This window comes from Schistocerca serialis, chromosome 5 (assembly GCF_023864345.2).
Source record: "Schistocerca serialis cubense isolate TAMUIC-IGC-003099 chromosome 5, iqSchSeri2.2, whole genome shotgun sequence".
Taxonomy (NCBI): Eukaryota; Metazoa; Arthropoda; class Insecta; order Orthoptera; family Acrididae; genus Schistocerca; species Schistocerca serialis.
Window position 1 is genome coordinate 388,123,336 of NC_064642.1, and position 21,541 is coordinate 388,144,876.

General features: G+C 44.3%; 2 protein-coding genes across 6 annotated transcripts in view; one reads left to right on the forward strand and one right to left on the reverse strand.

Moving 5' to 3' along the window:
- LOC126480816 (neuroparsin-A) overlaps window positions 1-21,541 on the reverse strand; it is a 153,461-nt gene that overhangs the window by 75,749 nt on the left and 56,171 nt on the right. The window lies entirely within an intron of this gene.
- The window catches only part of LOC126480813 (uncharacterized), a 222,204-nt gene continuing 203,877 nt past the window's right edge, over window positions 3,215-21,541 (forward strand). The window contains exons 1-2 of one of the 2 annotated variants that reach the window (XM_050104141.1): window positions 3,215-3,320; window positions 6,672-6,768. In XM_050104141.1, coding sequence (XP_049960098.1) covers window positions 6,672-6,768 — 97 coding nt within the window. In that variant the 5' untranslated portion in view covers window positions 3,215-3,320. Of the gene's footprint in view, window positions 3,321-4,633; window positions 4,925-6,671; window positions 6,769-21,541 lie in introns of those variants that run through there. The other variant, XM_050104140.1, reaches the window with a different exon arrangement.

Below are 21,541 nucleotides of genomic sequence, written 5' to 3' on the forward strand. Positions count from 1 at the left end.
ATTATTTTGTTTTGAAATTTTTATTTATTTTTTAAATATTGAAATTTTGGAATTTAATTACCATCATATTTTTTAGCTAGGCTTCTCTACCGGGACTGTCTGTTGGCGAGCAAAATTTTGGGACGTGATTTACACCTGAAAGCTATCGGACTTCGTTTTGCAAAAGGTGAAACTTTAGATGCAGGTTCTGTTTTGAAAGCAAACCAGACGTGTTACACTGATTGGTGCCGTTAATACGCGATCATTCGCCAACAGACACTCCCACACAAAGTAAGCCACATTTACTTTTCAAATTCATGAAAAAAAGCTGAGGAAAGTAAGGTATGGTTATTCTTAATTACAAACACAATTAAATTAAATAATAATAATTACTATTACGCAAAATGAGTACAAATAACGGAATCTCTACTTAACTGCGACCGTACCGGGCAATGGCTGATCAAGAAGAGAGAACAAAAAGGTTTCCGGTCCGGTTCATTTCAAATTGCACAGATCATCTTGTTATAGAGATGTTTTATTGTAATCGCAGTGTCTATCAAGCAGCGATAAAATCGTCCCAGCGCTACTGCGCGAAAACACCCATTCACGAAATCCGCTAACACTTGGAGAACATTACACGCCCTCGATTATGACAACAGTCTTGTTCACAGGATCCAGGCGTGTAGTTTTGGTTTGACGAACACTCTGTCAACAGGCCCGCTAAATCGCTATATCTGCATCCCACGGCAAATGTCTGGGACTAAACTGTCTGATGAAAAGAGTGCAGTGCCCAGAATGCACAGTAGAATGTCACTGTAACTTCGTACACGTACAGGCCATCGGCGGTTATGTAAATACTTTGTAACTGATAGAAGGGCCACCAGAGTGCACTGTTCGTGTTAAGTGCTACTATACTTGGTAGGATGTACAAGGAGCCTCAACAGCGTCAGATGTTATCACTCTGAAGGACACGGAGATGCCGTGTGCTCGTGTGAGAGGGGATCGTCAACACCTGACAGGGTTTGAAAGGTGTCTCCTTGAGGGTCTCCATTTGATCCGATGGGCGTATCGGGCAATATCCAAATTTGCGGGGCATTCAAACGTGCCAGTGGTCCGATGTTGGGCTGCACGCTATTCGTCAAGATTCCAGTACACTGTGTCTGACCACCATAAGGGAGGATCGCCATACCGTGAACAAAGCACATCGTCTCACGATCACATCTGCGTCTGCCGTCTGAGACCAACAAATGGACTCCTAATTTCTCTGCGATCCCCCAGCATTAATCGGAGACTAGCAGCAGCCAAACTAGGGAATTACTGTCGTATGCGTATGGGGCATGCTCCAACGGTAGCGGCGCCGTACCGAAGTTGGCAACACACATCGATTCCAGAGACATTAGCGTGTTCTCGCTGCAATCTGCAGTGGCGAGAAGGAGAGGCCGAAGAAGACACTTCCTCTTTCAGCACAGCAGCGCCCTCGTACCGAGGTCAACATAGAGCCGAGCACAGAAGAGTTCTACTCAGCTTGTGACCTCAGATGAAGCAGTCAACATCATCGAGTTGGGCAAAAGAATTATTCAAGTAACAGGTGGAAATGTACTTGTGTAAATGATGCACAGTGTACTTCAAGAGAATTGTTTGTGATTCTTTGCATCAAGGGATGCTTTAATAGTCAATGCCAGTTGTAAATATTCGCGCACTCCTGTGGCAAAGGATTCTATCAAGTTAATTAAATCAAGTTAATTAAACCTTTTTATTCATTCATGTCATAAATTGAACTAATATTTTATATATTGTAGATCCAGTGAGCTGTTTCCCACAGCAGTAAAAACACCCACAGTAATTGCCAGACGATTGTAATTTCGTCTGGTCATAACAGAGTGGTGATGAATGGCGTCGAATTGTGTTCAGTGATAACTCGTAGTTCTGTAATATCTTGGATGACCGTCTTCGGCGAGTCTGGCGGTGAAGTGCGCAGAGGTTCCATTCTTCCAATAGTTCGGAGAGACGCAGTGGTGTTACTCCTTATGTCGTCATGTGGGGAATAACCGGGTATGACTTTCGGTCCCAGGTGGTATTTATTGTAGGGACTCTGACGGCACAATGGTATACATCCATATGTGTTACCTTCAATCCAATAGAATCGTGCTGCCAGTTTTCTACAAGACAATGTTCGTCCGCACGCAGCACGTGTCTGCATGATGTTGAGTTACACCTATGGCCAGTAAGATACCCAGAGCTTGGATGTCAACTCGGTTCCAAACCCAGTATCCAGGATATCAAAAATCAGTTCAAAATGTTCAAATGTGTGTGAAATCTTATGGGACTTAACTGCTGAGGTCATCAGTCCCTAAGCTTACACACTACTTAACCTAAATTACCCTAAGGACAAACACACACACCCATGCCCGAGGAAGGACTCGAACCTCCGCCGGGACCAGCCGCACGGTCCGTGACTGCAGCGCCCGCGACCGCTCGGCTAATCCCGTGCGGCAAAAATCAGTTACAACAGCAGTGGTCAGCTAGCCTTAGGAGAGGAAACGACGACTTTATAACACCTTTCCCAGCCGAATCAGTGCCTGCATCCAGGCCAGATGGAGTGCAACATCATTCTGGCAAGTGAACTCATGCTGCCAAGTTATTTGTAAAAGTGACTCGACTTTCGTCATAGCTGAACACTACACACCCTCACAAACGGAAGTTTCGTTTCTTTTCCTCCTCCCTCTTCGGGGTGTTTCACTTTCTTTGTCGGGCAATGTATTTGGACACCGGATGGAACCTAGCAATCCACATACCCGAACTTTTGAAGCTCTACAGGATCTAATAATAACCACTGCGTAGCTTAATCTTGTGGACTGTCTTCTACGTCGAATTGAGGCCGTTTTCAGGGCAAGAGGCATTGTTAGACGGTAAGAGCGCGATGTCTCGTGCGGGTGACTCTCTTTTCGTCCCGTGTGCTTATGTGGCTCGTGCACTCAAAGAGGCCGGATAAGGCTTAGCACGGTGGACACGCCCCCCGCCGGCCTCCCCCGCTGGCCAGGTGTGCGCGGTATTCAGGTCTGGGGACGACGCAACATCGCCGACCACGCGTGCTGCTGCGTCCACGCCGGAAGCTGAGTTGGCAGCTGGGAGGGGAATGGACGCAGAGGCCCGCGCGGCGTCGCGGCGCCCGAGTCCTTCCCGACTCCTCTTCCCCCGTCGGGCGCCGCTGTCGACGTGGCACATCCGACGCCAACTCCGCGCGCCGCCAGTCTCTGAATGACCGTCGTTGCCTACGCTAGCAAAAACTGCTCGCATTCTTACTGCTGGAATTAATAGATCGAGTCTTTCACAGATTACAGGTGAGTACTAACTGTGGTGTTGTGTCCGGCATAATGAACGTTAGTGTCGCCATTCCATAGCGATTTCGGGATCAATCATGGCACACTTTGCGGAATTGCATACTTAACGTTGTGTACCGGCTAGGTCGATAACCACTTGTTAAATGAAAAAGATCACGCTCTTCTCCCTATTCTATGCTCTAGATTATTTTCCGTGACAGATATAGAAATATAACGACTGGATCTCTCGCTCTTACCATATAGGAAAGGTGATGTGTTATTTTAAATTTTAAAATTCAGTCGTATCTTGTTTACTATAGCGGAGGACTCAAACTGAAGGGTCGACATCTGTTTGAAATTAGAATTTTCTTTTCTTCAGTGAAATAAATTTTGATGATGACAAAGGGCAAGAATTCTACGAAACGTTTTGTTTTCCTTTCTTTCATCAGACGAAATGCTGTGTATAGTTAATGTAATTACTGGCATACTTTACTCACGAACGTTAAAGGGTCAGAAATATTTTTTATCACGTTACATAATATTTTTCTTCAGTAACTTATTTACCTGAAAATTTTCTGGCTGGTACCATTAGTATCACTTTGTACTATACATGCATCAGGATACCTTAAAATTTTCGTTTTGGTACTCATTACTGCACTGTGCACGTTGGTAAGCCGTCTGTGACTTCTTGTCCAGAAGTAGAACTTGCATGTAAAAAGACCGCAGCAAAGAGGTTTATAAAAAGTGAGTGGGATATCAACGACGATAAGTGGGCGCTAAAAACAAAGTGAGCTGTGAAATGTGTTTTGTTACAGCAGTGTGAAAGTAGATACTTCTTATAACACAGAAAGTTCTATATCCTATGTTTATGTTTAACAACTCGAATGTAGAATATTACGTAATAGTTCGCTGTTCAATAGTTCTCTTAACCACGTTCTAATTTATTGCCGACCTTCTCATCTCCACTGCGTCATGAAGTTGCACAGCCCTTTGTTATGCGCATTTTTACTACTGTTGGCGTTCGCTTATGTGAACTAAAATGAACTTTACATCGATTCGACAAATCAATTTACAGTTATTGAACGGTGAAAGATATTTCTGTGTTTGAGGAATTATGTAATTATTATATTGCTGCACTACGCTAAATGAAATTCCTAATGTTTTAGTGATTTCAGAACAGCGGAATGTCGAAGTAGCAAAGCAGTCACAATCACAAGTACTTGTGCAGCTCTTGGCGAAGTGCGCACGTCTGCGGGTTGCGACAATGTCTTCCCCGAGTGCGCCGTGAGTTGCCCAATGTGGAGTGGCGGCACTACTTGTTGAAGGCTCCCATGGTGCAATTCTCGGCAATGACTGGGTTGTTTACAACACGGGCCGAACCTGCCAGTGTTTGCTCCGATGTGGGGGCCGTCGCTGTAGCAATACGAGCAAACACATCTATTGCGCGTGAACGGTCGTCGCGCGATCTGCTTTATTTTCAGCAAAGAACTGAGAGACAGCATTTCGTTAAACGCGTCTGGATATTGTCCACTCTTTCTGACCGCCTTCAGCCTATTGCTCGACACGTAAAGTCGACTACGCTCGGAAATGTCACTCTTAATGTGAATGGAGTCAATGGATTTCAGGTAAGGAATCCTCTTGTTGCACGCCTTTGCATGCCAGTGAAAGAAGGAAATACTCCACATAACCCGCTCCTTAATATTTCAAATCTGAATATTTTAGCGATACAACTGTTTGTACGGAGGACTAATAAAAGTTGTGGTGATTTAGAAGCCGTAGAGTGTCGTAATATACAGTCCATCATCGCCAGGATAAATAAGATTTGCACCTCCAGGTGACAGCGTGTTTCAATTTTTCAGCAACATATAAATGTATTCTAGATTTTTCAGAAATATATAACATATGTCATTAAATAACCACAATGGTAGTCGTGAGATGCTTATGGGTAGATGATCTAATTTAAACACATTGTAACGAAATGCTGCAGTGTGAACGATTTTTGATCCTACTGGCATCACGGACTTTCGTTCTTGAAAATTAATTTTTAGAGCTTTTCATGCTAAATTGTTCGTCTGCGAGCACTCCAGTGTTACTACGTTGTTTGAAAGGATACGGAGATACAAGTAAATGCAAAACAACAGTCGCTTACTCTTGATACGCCACGGACTTCATGATACAGTTTCTAGGCAACTCTTTTTTGTGGACTGGTTATTTAGCTCACCCGTCTCAAAAGCAGTTTGATGTTCTCACTCTGACCGAATTACACGTGTTTCACATTTCTGACAGAGCGTAAGATTGCAGCTCTTTTCCCCCAGCAATTAGCAGCAGACTCACAAAGACATGCTTCGTGTTGGCCGCCACAGCCAATCAAGAGCCGGCCGTGAGGTGTCGGGAGTCCCACGTCATCCATTCAGTCATAGTGACCGGGAACTTACTACAATGGGACGTTCTCCCTTTCAGTAACATGTAGCTCCACAACGTACCTTGTAGTACTGAGCCGCGTCTAGGGGAATGTGTCCTTCTAATCCTTGTGTCACCAATTTTTGTTTCAATTGTGATACGAAATTGAAGTAACGTTCTTAAAGACTATAAAATAATTTTAGCACAGCTAATACAAATTTACAAATTTAGGTTGTCTTTGAAAATCTTTAAATATTAATGAAGGCAGTAACATGCTGTTACTTTCAGCAACTATGTTACAGTATCCTTTAGAAAATTGCACTGAGATAGCAGGACTTGTGAAAGACTTTGGACAGCTTCAGAACATAGTGGCGTGACAAACCCGCTGGAGTTGTGACAGACTGTCACAGTGCGAAGACAGCTGGGAACGGTAAGACATTTTCACACTATGATGCAACGAGCGGAAGCGGATTTTCTTTCTTACTAAGAACGTAAAATCGTGATGATTGTGTCAGTCACGTCGAAAAATATCGCCAATGAAACAAATGAGTTAAAAGAGCTTTGCGGATCCGAATTTTATATTGAAATTCACGATAAATCGCAAAAATTGCCGGTGACCTCTCGACATGGAGTTGTGCTCTATCCGAATTCCCCCCTACGGCCACAAAGCGGTGGTAACAGCACATAGCCACCTAATGTGCGGTCAGCTGTTTGTAGATGGTCTATTGTGAATCGCATCAAGGTTATGTGATTTCAGCGCTCGCTCACTGCCGCAGAACGGCCAGTCGACCATTTCGCTTTCCGTAGGTTTTTTTTCTTGTATGTTTAAACAAATTCTCTTACAAATACTTCGTATGGGTCTCTGTTTTATAATGCGTAAGCAACTATGACTAAGGTGCTGCATTAGCTATTGAATGAATACTGCCTCAGATTCTGTGCCATTTTCTGTGAACTAGGACACTTATGTTCCAGATGGGCATGATAACTCGCGTCAGAAAGCGTCTGCAGACGCTGCACTTGTTGGCCAAGATGGATTCGCGTCTACAGGAAGAGAAAACTGCACAGTCAGGTGAGTACCACTCTCATAATGGCTGTAATACAGCTAGTTTAGGCATTAGCGTCCCGTCAATGGCAGGGCCGTTAGAGACGGAAGTGACGGTAATTGATCCAAAACACAGCAAGGAGTAATGCTGCCTACAACATGAATGTTAACTTTTCTCCAGTATATAGCTCGGACGAGTGATAAACTTTTAACGTGCAACTGGTTGGCTGTAAGATTCCCGCTGTATCGAGTTGCATCTCATTGTATCTCATTTACATGGTATCTCATTTACCTTGACCACCTTAAAAGAACTTTTACTCCAGAAGGAATACAAAAAAAATATATCAACCAAATGTTGCTTACCAACCATGATTGCCGTTTTGTAATTTCGTTCGTTAAGAAAATATGAACAGCAGGTCTTTTTAAATAGTACCTTTATTTTTTTCTCCACAAGGCCTATTCAAAAATGTATGGCAGTGTATGAAAATGACGTTCTTAAAACCTTAAGGCGCACATGACTTTGACTGTCCTGTACAGTGTCCGCTTCCTAAAGCTGACACTAAACAAATTGAAATAGGAGGAAAGTGGACACCGGTCATTCAATCAACAGTCTTCAGCTGAAGGCTTGTATGAGTACAATCTACAGCAACGAAGAGAAATGTTACTCAGCTATGGGGAATGTCGGTTGACTGAATAACTGCGCTGAGAGATCAAGTAGTGAAGGTAGCAGAGGAGAAAAAAGACAGTGCCCTGCAAAATCGTTGGATATCTTCCCTTTAGACATTTGCTATTGGTTACTTTCTTTATTGACTTCTCAGTTGACTTGCAACTAAACTTTCTTTACATCCCAAATTCTTCTCCCTAGTTATAGATTAAGATTATGATATGTTTAAGAAACGTACACTCTGTCATGGGAGTCATAGCCATTAACAGACCAGAAAGTCCCATTATGTGGAACTCACAAATTAGTGTCCATATCTACGAGCCTTACCAAACTTGCACGACAAAAATATATTTACAGTTTACAGTGAGAATATTTACTGAAACAGAACTCTCGTTTCCAAAACGAGGCATTGTGCTATTCATATCGTTCAATACCTCATACAAAAGTCATGGCAAAACATTATGTTCAGTAGAATGTACAACGTAGATCTCCCACCACGTATCTGGGTAGGGAATGACTGTCGCGCAAGAGAATCGAGTTACAGTCTCCGCCTTGCACTTGACAGTACTCGAAATGACTGCACTAAGCTTCATGAAGACAATAAATTAAGGAGTTACTTGAAGATAAAATAACTGCTTTGATTTGAGGAAGATAAAATTAACCGACATCAAATTGCTGTGTCATCTACATCCGTTTCTTTACTTAAGTCTAATGACGCCTTTGGTAGAGGAGAGCATAAAGATCTGCCAACAGAGTGCAGTCCACCTCTTGCCATCGCAGAGTTACGAGTTACTTTGAACAGACCATCAAGTGAGCTGTTCCTTTTTTTCTCGTAATAGATATATTCATAGTAATCTCTTATCACTCCATAGCTTCATACGAATGATATTACAGCCTTCCGCTATTGGAATGTAGCGATATGACGAGAAGCCTAAACCGAGCTGAAAACCACCGAAATTAAGGCTGTAGATTCGTCAAAGCAAAAATCACCATTCTACTTTCTGTGGATAGGAGATTAAATCGAAAATAAACGGAAGAGATAGGCAGGCGAAGAAATAAGATTCTGAGTTTTAGTCTTTCCAACATTTACAAAAAAAATTTTAATTTAGACATGAGTTGGCATCGGAGTGCGGTATCGAAATTTCCCTTCGCAGGAATCAGCTTATTTAATTATTCTAGATAGTCAATAAAACACGGCCAACATGATATATTATGAAATATATTTTAAAAGGCTTAAAAACTAACGCAAGGAGCCAAATTTCTGTTTGACAGAAAGACACATAAAAGCAATACGGAGAAAAGAAGATTAATTACGTGCGTATAATTATCTGTGCTGCTGTTTATGCTTTTAAAATATAAATTTTAAATAGTTCAGATTGTACGCTGTATCTGCTCCATTTCGCCTGTTTTCCCTTCCATATTTTACGTCTTCCCTATACAGTGTATATAATGCAAAGGGCGATATTTTAATTTCAGTATCTTTTACCAAATGGCGTTGCGCTGTACATTCATTGAAATATTTTAGTTTATTTCATGATGTTCCACGTACCTAACTATTCTTGTTATACACGGCTTTATAGTGGATGTTATCACGTCTCATAGCGGCAGCTATTTGCTGAAACTTGTAATGTGAATATTTTGTATATATTTAAGTGACCATGAAGTAATAAATTATAATACAAATATTTACAGAGATCACATACTTCCAATTGATAATATGGAAATTTTTAAAAAAGGAATAATTATGCAGCTAATAATTGCAGAAGTAGCCATTACAGATAATATGAGGAGCGTTAAATAAGTAATGCAACAACTTTTTTCTGAAAGCAGGTTGGTTGTATTCAGGATTCCAAGGAATGATGTTATTCCCCACTCTTTTGGCTAAAAAAGCCTATTTTTCTAATCTCCATTGAAAGCGATAGCATTACCTTATTAGGAGGACCTTTGTGCCAGCATGGTACGACTCTAATGGTCGACGTCGGAGGCAACGTCTTGCAGCATCAGCAGTCTTACTATCATCCACGTGGTGCTTCCCGTGGAGTGCGTTCCGCACAGATGGTCATTCGTTGCTTTTTATGGGATTCTGTTTGACGCCGAGAAACTCAGCGGGCATACAGCTTTGAGAACCAACTGATAGACGTCAGATCTACCAACATAGACGTCCAGATGAGAGCATAGTATTTGATTGTAATCCATAGATTACCTCGAATGATATTGTCCGCACGTCCCAACATTGCAGGAATCACCGCTGTATACGACCGAATGGAATGCGAGAGATAGGATAGGTCTGCACGACCTTGTTGCGATGATGACAGACGCCTCGCCCCAAAACTCAATGTGCTTTTGTTCACTGCCAGCTCTTTATAGACATTCCTGTGAATATCTACGATACTCTGGTTTTGTGACCAAACAAATTTAGTGATAACTTGGAGCGGCCTCCGTTACAGACGCCAGTTTACAGGCTATGCATAGCGCCGGTACTTATCGGACCCTCATGAATATATAGAGGCTGAAGCGGGATTATTACACATTGCCCTATAACAAACTCCGTATTTTTTTCAAGCGAAACTGGCCGAGAAAAAATGTGTTGCGTAATTTATTGAACACTAGGTGAAATTCGAATCGAAGAATGAGTGGTGGGAAGAGAGAATTTTGAATTATCTTTACTATGGCCTTTCTTAGAAAGTAGAGCACTCACTTTTTGGCACACTTAGCACGGGCGAATCCTGCGATAAATCGTGCGAAATTAGGTCGAGTGGAGAAGACAGCTGGCCGTAATCCCGCCACAATCCAGACCCGAGAGAAAAAAGAAAAAAGAGAAAGAAGGTCGTAACAGAACGCTGTCCACCCGACAAGAAGACGGAACACATGGTTACAAATAGAGAGTGAAGCAGCCAGAAGAACTCGCTCGGTGGCGCAACGAGCACCTCCGCGCGAAATCCGGGTCGTGGGCCTAGATCGCCACAGTTCCAATATTATCCCGTCGCCTGCACATCGAAAATATTTACTGCGCCATCCGGCGACGCCGCAGCACGCGACGGAGAGGGACGAAGGATGATAAATAAACCGAAGCTTGGCCCAGGTCGAAAAAGTGTGATATACGCACAGACGGGTGGCCGATGATTTGCAGATAGCGCGAAACCGCCCTTACGGACGAGTTGCGTGAGTTGGTAGTAGCATCTCTCGTATAGTTTAGCCCGCTTGTTTACTGCGAGGATGGCTACCCGAGCTAGCCGCGGCGTGGCGTGCGTCACGGGAAGCGATGCCGCGCCGCAGCTGGCCGGCGGCCAGGAGGCGCTCAGAAATACCGGTGCTGCCCACCCCGTCCTTGCACGGCGCCTTCAGACGGCCGACGAGTGCCAGCCGCCGTCTCCTTGACATCACCTGATCACTGAGGCTGCCCCTCAGTCGCGGTGCTATACCAGAAAGTCGCGTAGAAGACAGGTGGCGCCAGCAGCAACGGCCTCGAGGGTTGGGGTGGGTTGGGTTGTTTGGGGGAAGAGACCAAACTGCGAGGTCATCGGTCTCATTGGATTAGGGAAGGATGGGCAAGGAAGTCGGCCGTGCCATGTCAAAGGAACCATCCTGGCATTTGCCTGAAGCGATTTAGGGGAATCACGGAAAACCTAAATCAGGATGGCCGGACGCCGGATTGAACCGTCGCCCTCCCGAATGCGAGGCCAGTGTGCTAACCACTGCGCAATGGCCTCGAGTCGAGGAGAGTAAAAATGTCCAACTTCAGGCCAGCAGAAAGTTATTCATTCTTTTCGCACTCCTCATGTACACTGACCAGCCAAAGCACTATGACCACTGCCCACCGCGACGTTGGATGCTGCCTGGTGGCGTGACGCGGTAGGTAACGGATGTAAGCGGAGCAGACACAGGCAGTGCAACACACTAGCGAAGATACGGACTGCAGATGGGGAAATTCATTGAGATAACCCATATGGACAAAGGCAGGTTATTACACTACTGGCCATTAAAATTGCTACACCATGAAGATGACGTGCTACAAACGCCAAATTGAACCGACAGGAAGAAGATACTGTGATATGCAAATGATTAGCTTTCCAGAGCATTCAAACAAGGTTGGCGCCGGTGGCGACACCTACAACGTGCTGACATGAGGAAAGTTTCCAAACGATTTCTCATACACAAACAGCAATTGCCTGGAGAAACGTTGTTGTGATGCCTCGTGTAAGGAGGAGAAATGCGTACCATCACGTTTCCGTCTTTGATAAATTTCGGATTGTAGCCTATCGCGATTGCGGTTTATCGTATCGTGACATTGCTGCTCGCGTTGGTCGAGATCCAATGACTGTTAACAGAATATGGAATCGATGCGTTCAGGAACGCCGTGCTGGATCCCGACGGCCTCGTATCACTAGCAGTCGAGATGACAGGCATCTTATCCGCATGGCTGTAACGGATCGTGCAGCCACGTCTCGATCCCTGAGTCAACAGATGGGGACGTTTGCAAGACAAGAACCATCTGCACGAACAGCTCGACGACGTTTGCAGCAGCATGGAGTATCAGGTCGGAGACCATGGCTGCAGTTACCCTTGACGCTGCATCACAGACAGGAGCGCCTGCGATGGTGTACTCAACGAACAACCTGGGTGCACAAAGGGCAAAACGCCATCTTTTCGGATGAATCCAGGTTCTGTTTATAGCATCATAATGGTCGCATCCGTGTTTGGCGACATCACTGTGAACGCATATTGGAAACGTGTATTCGTCATCGCTATACTGGCGTATCACCCGGCATGTTGGTATGGGGTGCCATTGATTACACACTTCTGTCACATCTTGTTCGCATTGACGGCACTTTGAACAGTGGAAGTTACATTTCAGATGTGTTACGACCCGTGGCTCTACCCTTCATTCGATCCCTGCGAAACCCTACATTTCAGCAGGATAATGCACGACCGCATGTTGCAGGTCCTGTACGGGCCTTTCTGGATACAGAAAATGTTCGACTGCTGCCCTGTCCAGCACATTCTCCAGATCTCTCACCAACTGAAAACGTCTGGTCAATGGTGACGGAGCAACTGGCTCGTCACAATACGCCAGTCACTACTCTTGATGAACTGTGGTATCGTGTTGAATGTGCATGGGCAGCTGTACCTGTACACGCCATCCAAGCTATGTTTGACTCAATGCCCAGGCGTATCAAAGCCGCTATTACGGGCAGAGGTGGTTGTTATGGGTTCTGATTTCTCAGAACCTATGCACCCAAATTGTGTGAAAATGTAATCAACTGTCAGTTCCAATGTAATATATTTATCCAATGAATACCCGTTTATCATCTACATTTATTCTTGGTGTAGCAATTTTAATGACCAGTAGTGTATTACGTACAGCCTGTGAACGAGTATCCCGAGAAACTGGTCGAATGTTCACATGCTACTGTCGTGAGCATTTACGAAAAGACGTAGAAGGACAGTGAAACTACCACCAGGCGTTAAATGATTGGACGTTAAATACCCTTCACAGAACGTAGAGCTTGGAGGCTTGCCCGATTTGTAAAGTAGGATAGATCTGTGGCATCTCTGCTGAAAGAGCACAATGATGTTGCCCGCACAAGTGTTTCGGGCCACGCCGTTCATCGTACACTGTTGAACATGGAGATCTGCAGCAGACCATACCTTCGTGTACACGTGTTGATCCAACGACATCGTCAGTTACGATTGCAGTGGGCACGGAACTATTGGGATTCGATAGTCGATCTATGGAGATGTGTCGGCTGTTCGGGTGAGACATTTTTGCCACACTGGGTTGATGGTCGACTCCACAAACACCATGATCGAGGTGAAAAGCGGTTCTAAACGTGCAGCGCACCAGGACGCAAGCTGTTGGGAGCAGTGTTATGCTATGGGAAACATTCTCCTACGTTTGTGGTAGTAATGGAAGACACGTTGACAGCTCGAACCACCTGCATCCATTCATGCGTGATGTCTTTCCCGATAGCGATGTCATCTTTCAGCAGTACAATTGTCCGTGTCTCGGGGCTAGAAACATGCTACAGTGGTTTGAGGAGCATTATAGCTACCCCACCTTGGTCAGTGGGCGACCAAATTCACTTGATGTAAATCCTATGGAACTCATCTGCGTCGCAATCGGATGCCATCACCGCCTACGCAAATCAGCGGCCTATTATTTACGCGAATTACATCACCTGTGCGTAGACATCTAATGCCACATACCTCCACAAACCTACCAACAAACTGTAGATCTCCGATACCAAGAATCAGTGATATACTTCGTTCCAAAGACAGGCAAGGAAGCTATTAAGCAGATGATCAAAATGTTTTCGCTCATCAGTGTACATTGAACTTTTCCGTGTACAGGGAGTTTCAGACAATAAGTTTTCCTCTCTTACTTAGACTAGCTGATCAAAAGTATCGGTTGGTTTGTGATGATGGTTGGTTCTTGGGGCGCTCAACTGCGCGGTCGTCAGCGCCTGTTCAAAGTCCTAATCTTCACACAGTCCAATTTTAGCCACTTTGACAAATTATGATGATAGTGAAATGATGAAGACAACACAAACACCCAGTCCCTGGGCAGAGAAAATCCCCAACCCGGCCGAGAATCGAACCCGGGACCCCGTGATCCAGAGGCAGCGACGCTAGCCACTAGACCACGAGCTGCGGACCAAAAGTATAGGGACACCCCTATCCGTTGCGGAATTGAAGACTAGCAATAATGGCAGAGTGGGTCGGTCAGGATAGCCAGTGGCTTCGAACGTGGACTATTCACTGGATGTCACCAGAGTAACATACCCACAAGGGATATTTCAACCCTTCTAAAGCTGCCCCAGTCGTCTCTTGGACATATGATTGTAAAGTGGAAGCAAGGAAGAACAACCACAGTCAAACTAAGACCAGACCATCGAGGTTTGCTGAAGGTGGCTGTAAAAAGTCGCATGAAATCGGCGGAAGGACTCACTCACCAGTTCCAAAGTTGTACCAGCAGTCCAGCTTGCACAATGAGTTTGTGTAAGCAGTCAAAACGAATGGGAACAATGGTCGAACAGTTCCTTATAAGCGACTCATTTCTGTAGCCAGTGCTAAGTGACAGTTGAGGTGGTGCATAGAGCGATACAACTGGACAGAAGATAACTGGAAACAAGTGATTTGGAGTAATGAATCACGCTGTACGCTGTGGCAGTCCGATGAAATGATATGGGTTTGACGAATGTCTGGAGAGCGTTAGCTGCCATCATGTGTAGTATCAACAGTGAAGTACTGAGTAAGTGGTGTTTCATTATGGAAGTGTTTCTCATGGTAAGGCTGCGGTCACCTCAAAGCGCTTAAGAAAACCCTAAATGCGGAGGCTATGGACACATTTTACATGATTCTAAACTGTACGCGGTAGAACAATATTTCGGATACAATAATGATTTGTAGTAGCACAACGCACCCTGTGATAAAGCAGCGTCTGTGTGGCAATGCTTTGTGGACAATTACATTTCTGAAATGGATAGGCTTGCCCAGAGTCCCGACCTGAATCCAGTGGAACGGCACTGGGATGCGTCATAATGTCGGCTTCGCTCCAGACACCAGCGTACAAGTCTTCTTGCGTCGCCTCTTGAGGACTAATGAACAGCCATTCCTCGACAGACATTCGTACAGCTCACTACGAGTGTCCCGAGCAGAGTTCAACCCATATTAATGTCCACTAAAATAGGTGTCCAGATAGTTTTGATCATATAGTACTCAAAATAATAAGTGAAAGGAATACTTGTTTAGATCGCTAAACGTAAGAAATGGTACTCTCTCTGCGTGATTACGAACAGAATTATATAGTTATTGTCCAGACATTTACAACAACGAATTACATATTTTTTAAATAAAATTTTAAATTTTTCTATCAAGTAGCTGATGTTGTTAAGCCATCTGGGTGTAAACCTATTTTGTTTAAAATTCAACAAATTTTAGTTAGGGAGCTAGAAACGTTCGAAGCTTTAGGGAGAGATACTAAATGCTCTACATAACTAGTTGTCTTCGGCTGAGTGTTCTGGTAACGGAACGTTCATTTAAGTGAGGTGTTCAGACGAGTGTCCATTTTCCTGGATGCTCAACCCGATGCCCCTTCTAGGCGACCTGCAGACGAGATATAAAGTTTGTTGTTGTCACGGAGAGACAAGCTTCCTCGATGTGATGTTTGAAGTCACGGGGTATGTGGATTCGGTGACATAAACACCAACCTCATTTGTTTGTGTACTCCGAGTTGCCTCGTATTGGTAGAACAGAATGTTGTTGTACCTACGTATGAGGGCGATTCTGTCGACTCATGATGACTCAAAGCGTAATCAGGGATGATAGTACATGCCTAACTGCCCCGAGGGCGTTGACAGTGCGATGATTATTACTTAACAATCGCTAGACTTGTTTATCGTTACGTCACAACGTGTTTCCGGGAACAACCAAGAGCAAAATATCGTGGTTGGGTAGTGTATGTCATTCTAAGGATATATCCCACCATCTAACCAAGCATGCCTCCAAATACCACATCAAGGAAGGTTGTCGATTCGTGGCACTCGAAGGAAAAGCGCGGACGGCGTTCATCCATACTCTTGAAGACAACTGTGGGCCTTTTTGAAGGAAACTAATTGCACTAGTTACGTAATAAATCGTTAACGGCCAGAAGTTAGGTGTCTCCAAGTACTTTCCATTGCAGTACTGCCTTACGAGGGGCAAAGAGAACTGAGCGGTCGCCTGATCAAGATTCGACACAAGCTGTAGAAACATAGAGTTAAATCAGTAAACTACTCCAATTTATGCAAGTGTTTCAAATTTAAGAGTTTGCTCTCCGTGTGCTCAAACACGTTAGTGACTAAGTATGAAGCTATGGTAGTAGTCTCCAGATACGTCTAGTTAAGCTATAAAATTCAGTTAGGTTAAGCCAACTAAAAGGCAAAACTCATACCAAGAATAAGATTGGTTGAGCAGCATTCGGAAAATTTCAGTTCATCCTGACCGACAGCGATGTTCCAATGGACCTAAAAACAAGTCTGCGAGACCTGTATGCTCCCAGAATTAAAACACGGTCTGGAAATATTGGCTCTGACAAGGACAAGTGCCCACAGATTATAGTGAGCAGAAAAAGTATTGGAGAGGCTGATGGTGGGAAAGATCTGTAACGAAATCATCAGAAGCGGAACGTCGGTAACAAATGCTCTAGAGATAGCTTTCTCGCTGTTAGTATCGCCGTATGCGAGTACAGACCGTTCAGTTTTATAAGTCTGTCTTTTCGTTGAAGGTATCAGTTCTCGTTTTCCACATATTAATGAGTGATTTCAAACGCAAATTTGCCTGATACCACTTCCAAGAGTACAGTGGCCAAGATGTCTCTGACTCCTAGATTAACAAACAAGTTTCTAAACAAGCAAAGCACAATATACACCCACACCCACACGCGCACTCATGCACGCACACTCCGGCTACAATGTAAATCCAACTTTTAACAGAAATTCCAAGAGCAATTTATACATGTGTTTCACTGTTTCCAAGACTATCGACACAATGGAGGGAATCTCTTGTTTCATTTTAACCATCGCTGTAAGCACTCAGTTGAATAAATTTCTGTGTGTATGGTAGGCAGAGTATACGAGTATATGGTTGATGTCCTGGATTTCACCTGTCGTAATGTGCTATTCGTACGACGTGAACTAGGTATATGGAGACAGTGTCGGTAGCAGCTATAGCTGAAATTCATTCTGATAATGGTAACTAAATAACACTCTTTGGCTCCTTTTCCAGTGAATCTACATTTTATATCACATATTTCAGCGTAGCATTGTGTCTTCCATATACACAGGTGTATTTGTCTGTACTGTGTTCTCTTGTGCAGATCTTCGGTCTCCCACACAATGGTCCGTTCGTTCTGACCATGAATCAGACTACAGCAATTAGATCGCCTGACGGAGTGCTTTGCTGCGGTTTTTGCCAGTTGTTTGACCTTCTCGTTTGCTATATTCCGGCATGCTTATTGGAAATAATATTTCTGTACCGCTTCTTCGTGCTTCTTGTATAGTAGCCGTTGTTTGGTGTGGCAAATAACAACTCTCTCTGTTTGAAATGGCAATGTGCTGACAATGTGGCGAGTCAAAGCTCCCAGAGATGAAACAATAAAATAATTCGTTCGTTGGAGATCTTGGAGACTCAAAAGAGGCAATGCAATGTCCGAGTAGGGAAGGCTGGATGAGGACTACTAGAAGCCCGTGCTGCTTGCTGCCACTGCCTCGAGTGAAGTCGAAGAATATGCAAGAGGCTTTAAATCATCAGTGGACAGATAATGGCGGAAGAAGAAGAAGAGGAAGAAGAAGGAGAAAACAAATAAGTTGCCAGGTTAGAACGGAATCCCAGTTTAGTTTTACAAAGAGTGTTGCACGGCACTGGCCCCTTATCGTGAATAATGAGCCCGCAAAATTACAGACCAATATCTCTAACATCCTTTTTCTACAGAATCCTTGAACATATTCTCAGTTCAAATACAGCAAATTTTCTTGAGACCGAGAAGCTTACGTCCACAAATCAACACGGTTTTAGAAAGCATCGCTTGTACGAAACTCAACTAGCTCTTTTGTCACGTAATATACTGTGAAGTATGTATGAAGGGAAACAGGCAGACTTCATAATTCTGGAGTACTGGAAAGCATTAGACGCGGTTCCTCCAGAGCAGACCGTTAACGAACGTACGAGCGTAGGGAATAGTTTCCCAGATATGTGAGTGACTCGAACACTTCTTAAGTAATAGATCCCACTACGCTGTCCTCGACGGCGAATGTTCATCAGAGACAAGGGTATCGTCAGGTGTGCCCCAGGGAAGTGTGGTAGGACCATTATTATTTTTTATATACATCTGGCGGAGAGGGTAGGCAGCAATCTGCGGTTGTTTGCTGATGATGCTGCGGCGTACGGAAAAATGTCGACGTTGAGTGACTGAAGGACGATATGACAAGATGACTTAGACAAAATCTCTAGTTTCTGGCAAACCGCCCCAGTCTGTGTCGCCTGGCCACCAAGAGCTGTTGCATAGCGATTTGATTCACGGATCCAGTTACATAGCTCCTTCCGTGTATATCGGCTTTACGACTATGACGTGTGGGGCCTGAAGGTGGCATCAATGTAATGCCGAAACTGTTAGCACATAAGAAGTTCATAAAATAAATTTCTACAGTACATACGGCTGTTGGTAAATTATTGCATCAAGAAATACATGCCAGCCGTTGTTCCACAGTCCATAATGGATCAACAAAGATTAAATCTCTAGTTGGTGTGATAAATGGCGGCTAGCTCTAAATGTAGAAAAATGTAAGGTAATGAGGCTGAATAGGAAAAACAAACCCGTAATGTTCGGATAGAGCAGTAGTAGTGTCCTGCTTGACACAGTCACGTCGTTTAAATATCCGGGCGTAACGTTGCAGAGTGATAGGAAATGGGACGAGGATGTGAGGATTGTGGAACGGAAGGCGAATGGCCGACTTCGGTTTATTGAGAGAATATTGGTAAAGCGTGGTTCTTCTGCAAGGGAGACCACACATAGGACGCAAGTGCACCCTATTCTCGAGTACTGCTCGAGTGTTTGGGATCCTTACCAGGCCGGATTGAAGGAAGACAACGAAGCAGTTCAGAGGCGCGTGGCTAGATTTGTTTAGATGCTTCGGGAACTCAAATGCGAGTTAAAGCGACGTCCTTTCCGAGAAACGTTATTGAGAAATTTAGAGAACCAGCATTTGAAGCTGACTGCAGAACGATTCTATTGCCGTCAACATACATTTCGAGTAAGGACCATAAAGATAAGATACGGAGACAGCCGCTTCTCGTCGCTCTGTTTGTGAATGGAATATGAGAGGAAATGACAAGTAGTGATACAGGTTACCCTCCGCCATGCATTGTACAGCGGCTTGCGGAGTATGTATGTGAATGTAGATTTAGAAGAAGAACATTAAATGTGCTGGGAAATTTCGATGAAGAGTACGCAAGTTGGAGAATGTATTTGGATGAGGGCATTTCTGCGCGAATCTCACGGCTCCTGCAGAAAGAATTCGTTCAGGCTGGTTCCAGTAACTGCAGACATTGCAGAGCCGACTTCTCATTGGTAAGACGATGTACTCGCACTCGGACGGATGGCTGTTCAGATCTTCGTCCTGCCATCTTCATTTAGGTTTTCCCTGATTTTCCTTAATGATTTGAGGCGAACGCCGGGGCTGTTGCTTTGGGAAGAACATGGCTGATTTCCTCCCTAGCCGCGCGGAGTGGCCGCTCGGTTAGGCCGGTATTACACTATCAAATTTCTTTGTCAAAGATTTTATCAAAGATGTGATCAAATATTCCGTCAAATATATTTGACAAAGATCTTTGACGTACGCTAGAAGGGGTATTACACTGTCATCATATTTTTCGTCAAAGTTCAAGATGGCTGACAACAACAACTTATTATTATCTGCAGCAGTTGCATGTACCACAATTGCACTGTGTGCACATGCGGAAGAGAAGCAGGGGAAAAAAAGGAGACATACCTGGGCGAAGCCGTGGGTTTTACAACGACGCGATAAAAGCATTCAACAAAACTTGCTACGTGAGCTTATAGTGGAGGACGTCAAGTCGTACATCAATTATTTAAGAATGGATGAGCATACATTTCTGTATGTGTTAAATAAAGTGTATCCTTGTATAACAAAGCACAATATTCACTGAAGAACTGTTACATCTGCCGAAGACAGGCTCACTGTAACACAACGATTCCTTGCTACAGGAGAGGGTTGGGTTAGGTTAGGTCAGGTCAGGTCTCCAATCTTCGTAATCTATTTTTGTAATCAGCGTGCCTCACGTTGTAAAGCGCCTCATCAGCTTCATACATCTCTATTAATTTTGTAGTTGTCAGCACATACTAATTGTATTTACCGGCAGTGCTTATAAAAACTCTACAGATGACAGAACGCAGCGATGCTAGCGCTCCATGTGGTAACATGTCACATTGCAGTGAACAGAAGACAAGCAACTTCTTTGATCAAATTTACAGCGAGGCCCTAGATTTGATCAAATATTGGACCACATTTGACAAAGTTCCATATTGCACCATCAAATATCTTTGACAAAGATGTTGGGCAAAGATATTTGACAAAGAAATTTGATAGTGTAATACCGGCCTTAGAGGCACAATGACACGGATTGGGCGGCCACTCCCGCCGGAGGTTCGAGTCCTCCTTCGGGTATGGGTGTGTGTGTTGTTCTTAAGTAGTGTGTAAGTCTGGGGACCTTTGACCTCAGCAGTTTGGTGCCTTATGAATTCACACACACACACACACACACACACACACACACACACACACACACACATTTCCTCCCTATCCTTCCCCAAGCCGAGCTTGTACTCTCTAATACGTCATAGTTGACAGTAAGCTGAGCCCTAGTCTTCTCTGCTACGCACATTGCAGCAGTATGGAGGTCCGAGAGTCCGGTCCCAAGATGCCAGTAGGGAAGCACCCTTGCACTCCAGCACGGTTCACCTGGCTGATAGCAACAAGAGCCGTGTGTGCGCCACTGGCGCTGCCCCATATCCGCTGCACAGTGTCAACACTGCACCTGCGTCAACCGATTAAAAATAGGTCCGCCGGCGTCGGCGCCTGCACCGACTGACCCGACAACCTCTGTGGCTCCCACGTATCGCTACCTGCAGTATCGTGACGTGTACACTGTGCATATTGCGTACCTTCTGAAGAAAGGGAACGTTTAAATGCCGTTTCTACACGCTAACTAGCAGACGTGGCGCAGAGCGTGCCGCGAGCACTAGATTAACTGCCAGTTTTCTGTTATGTTCTTCAGTCTGAAGACTTTTTATGCAGCTCTCCACACTAAACTACTCCCCTCCATAACTGCATAACCACTGCCACCCATAAACATTTGAACCTGTTTGCTGTAGTCAAGCCTTGGTCTCCCTCTACAATTGTTATCATCCCACACATGCCTCCATTGCTTAACTGACAATTTCTCGGTAGCTCAGAATGTGTCCTATCAACCAATCCCTTCTTTCAGCCAAGATCGGAATCCGTACATTTTCACTAGTTACGCAACACACCCATCTCTTCTTCAGCGTTCAACTCAAACACAAGATCTCAAAAGCGCTTT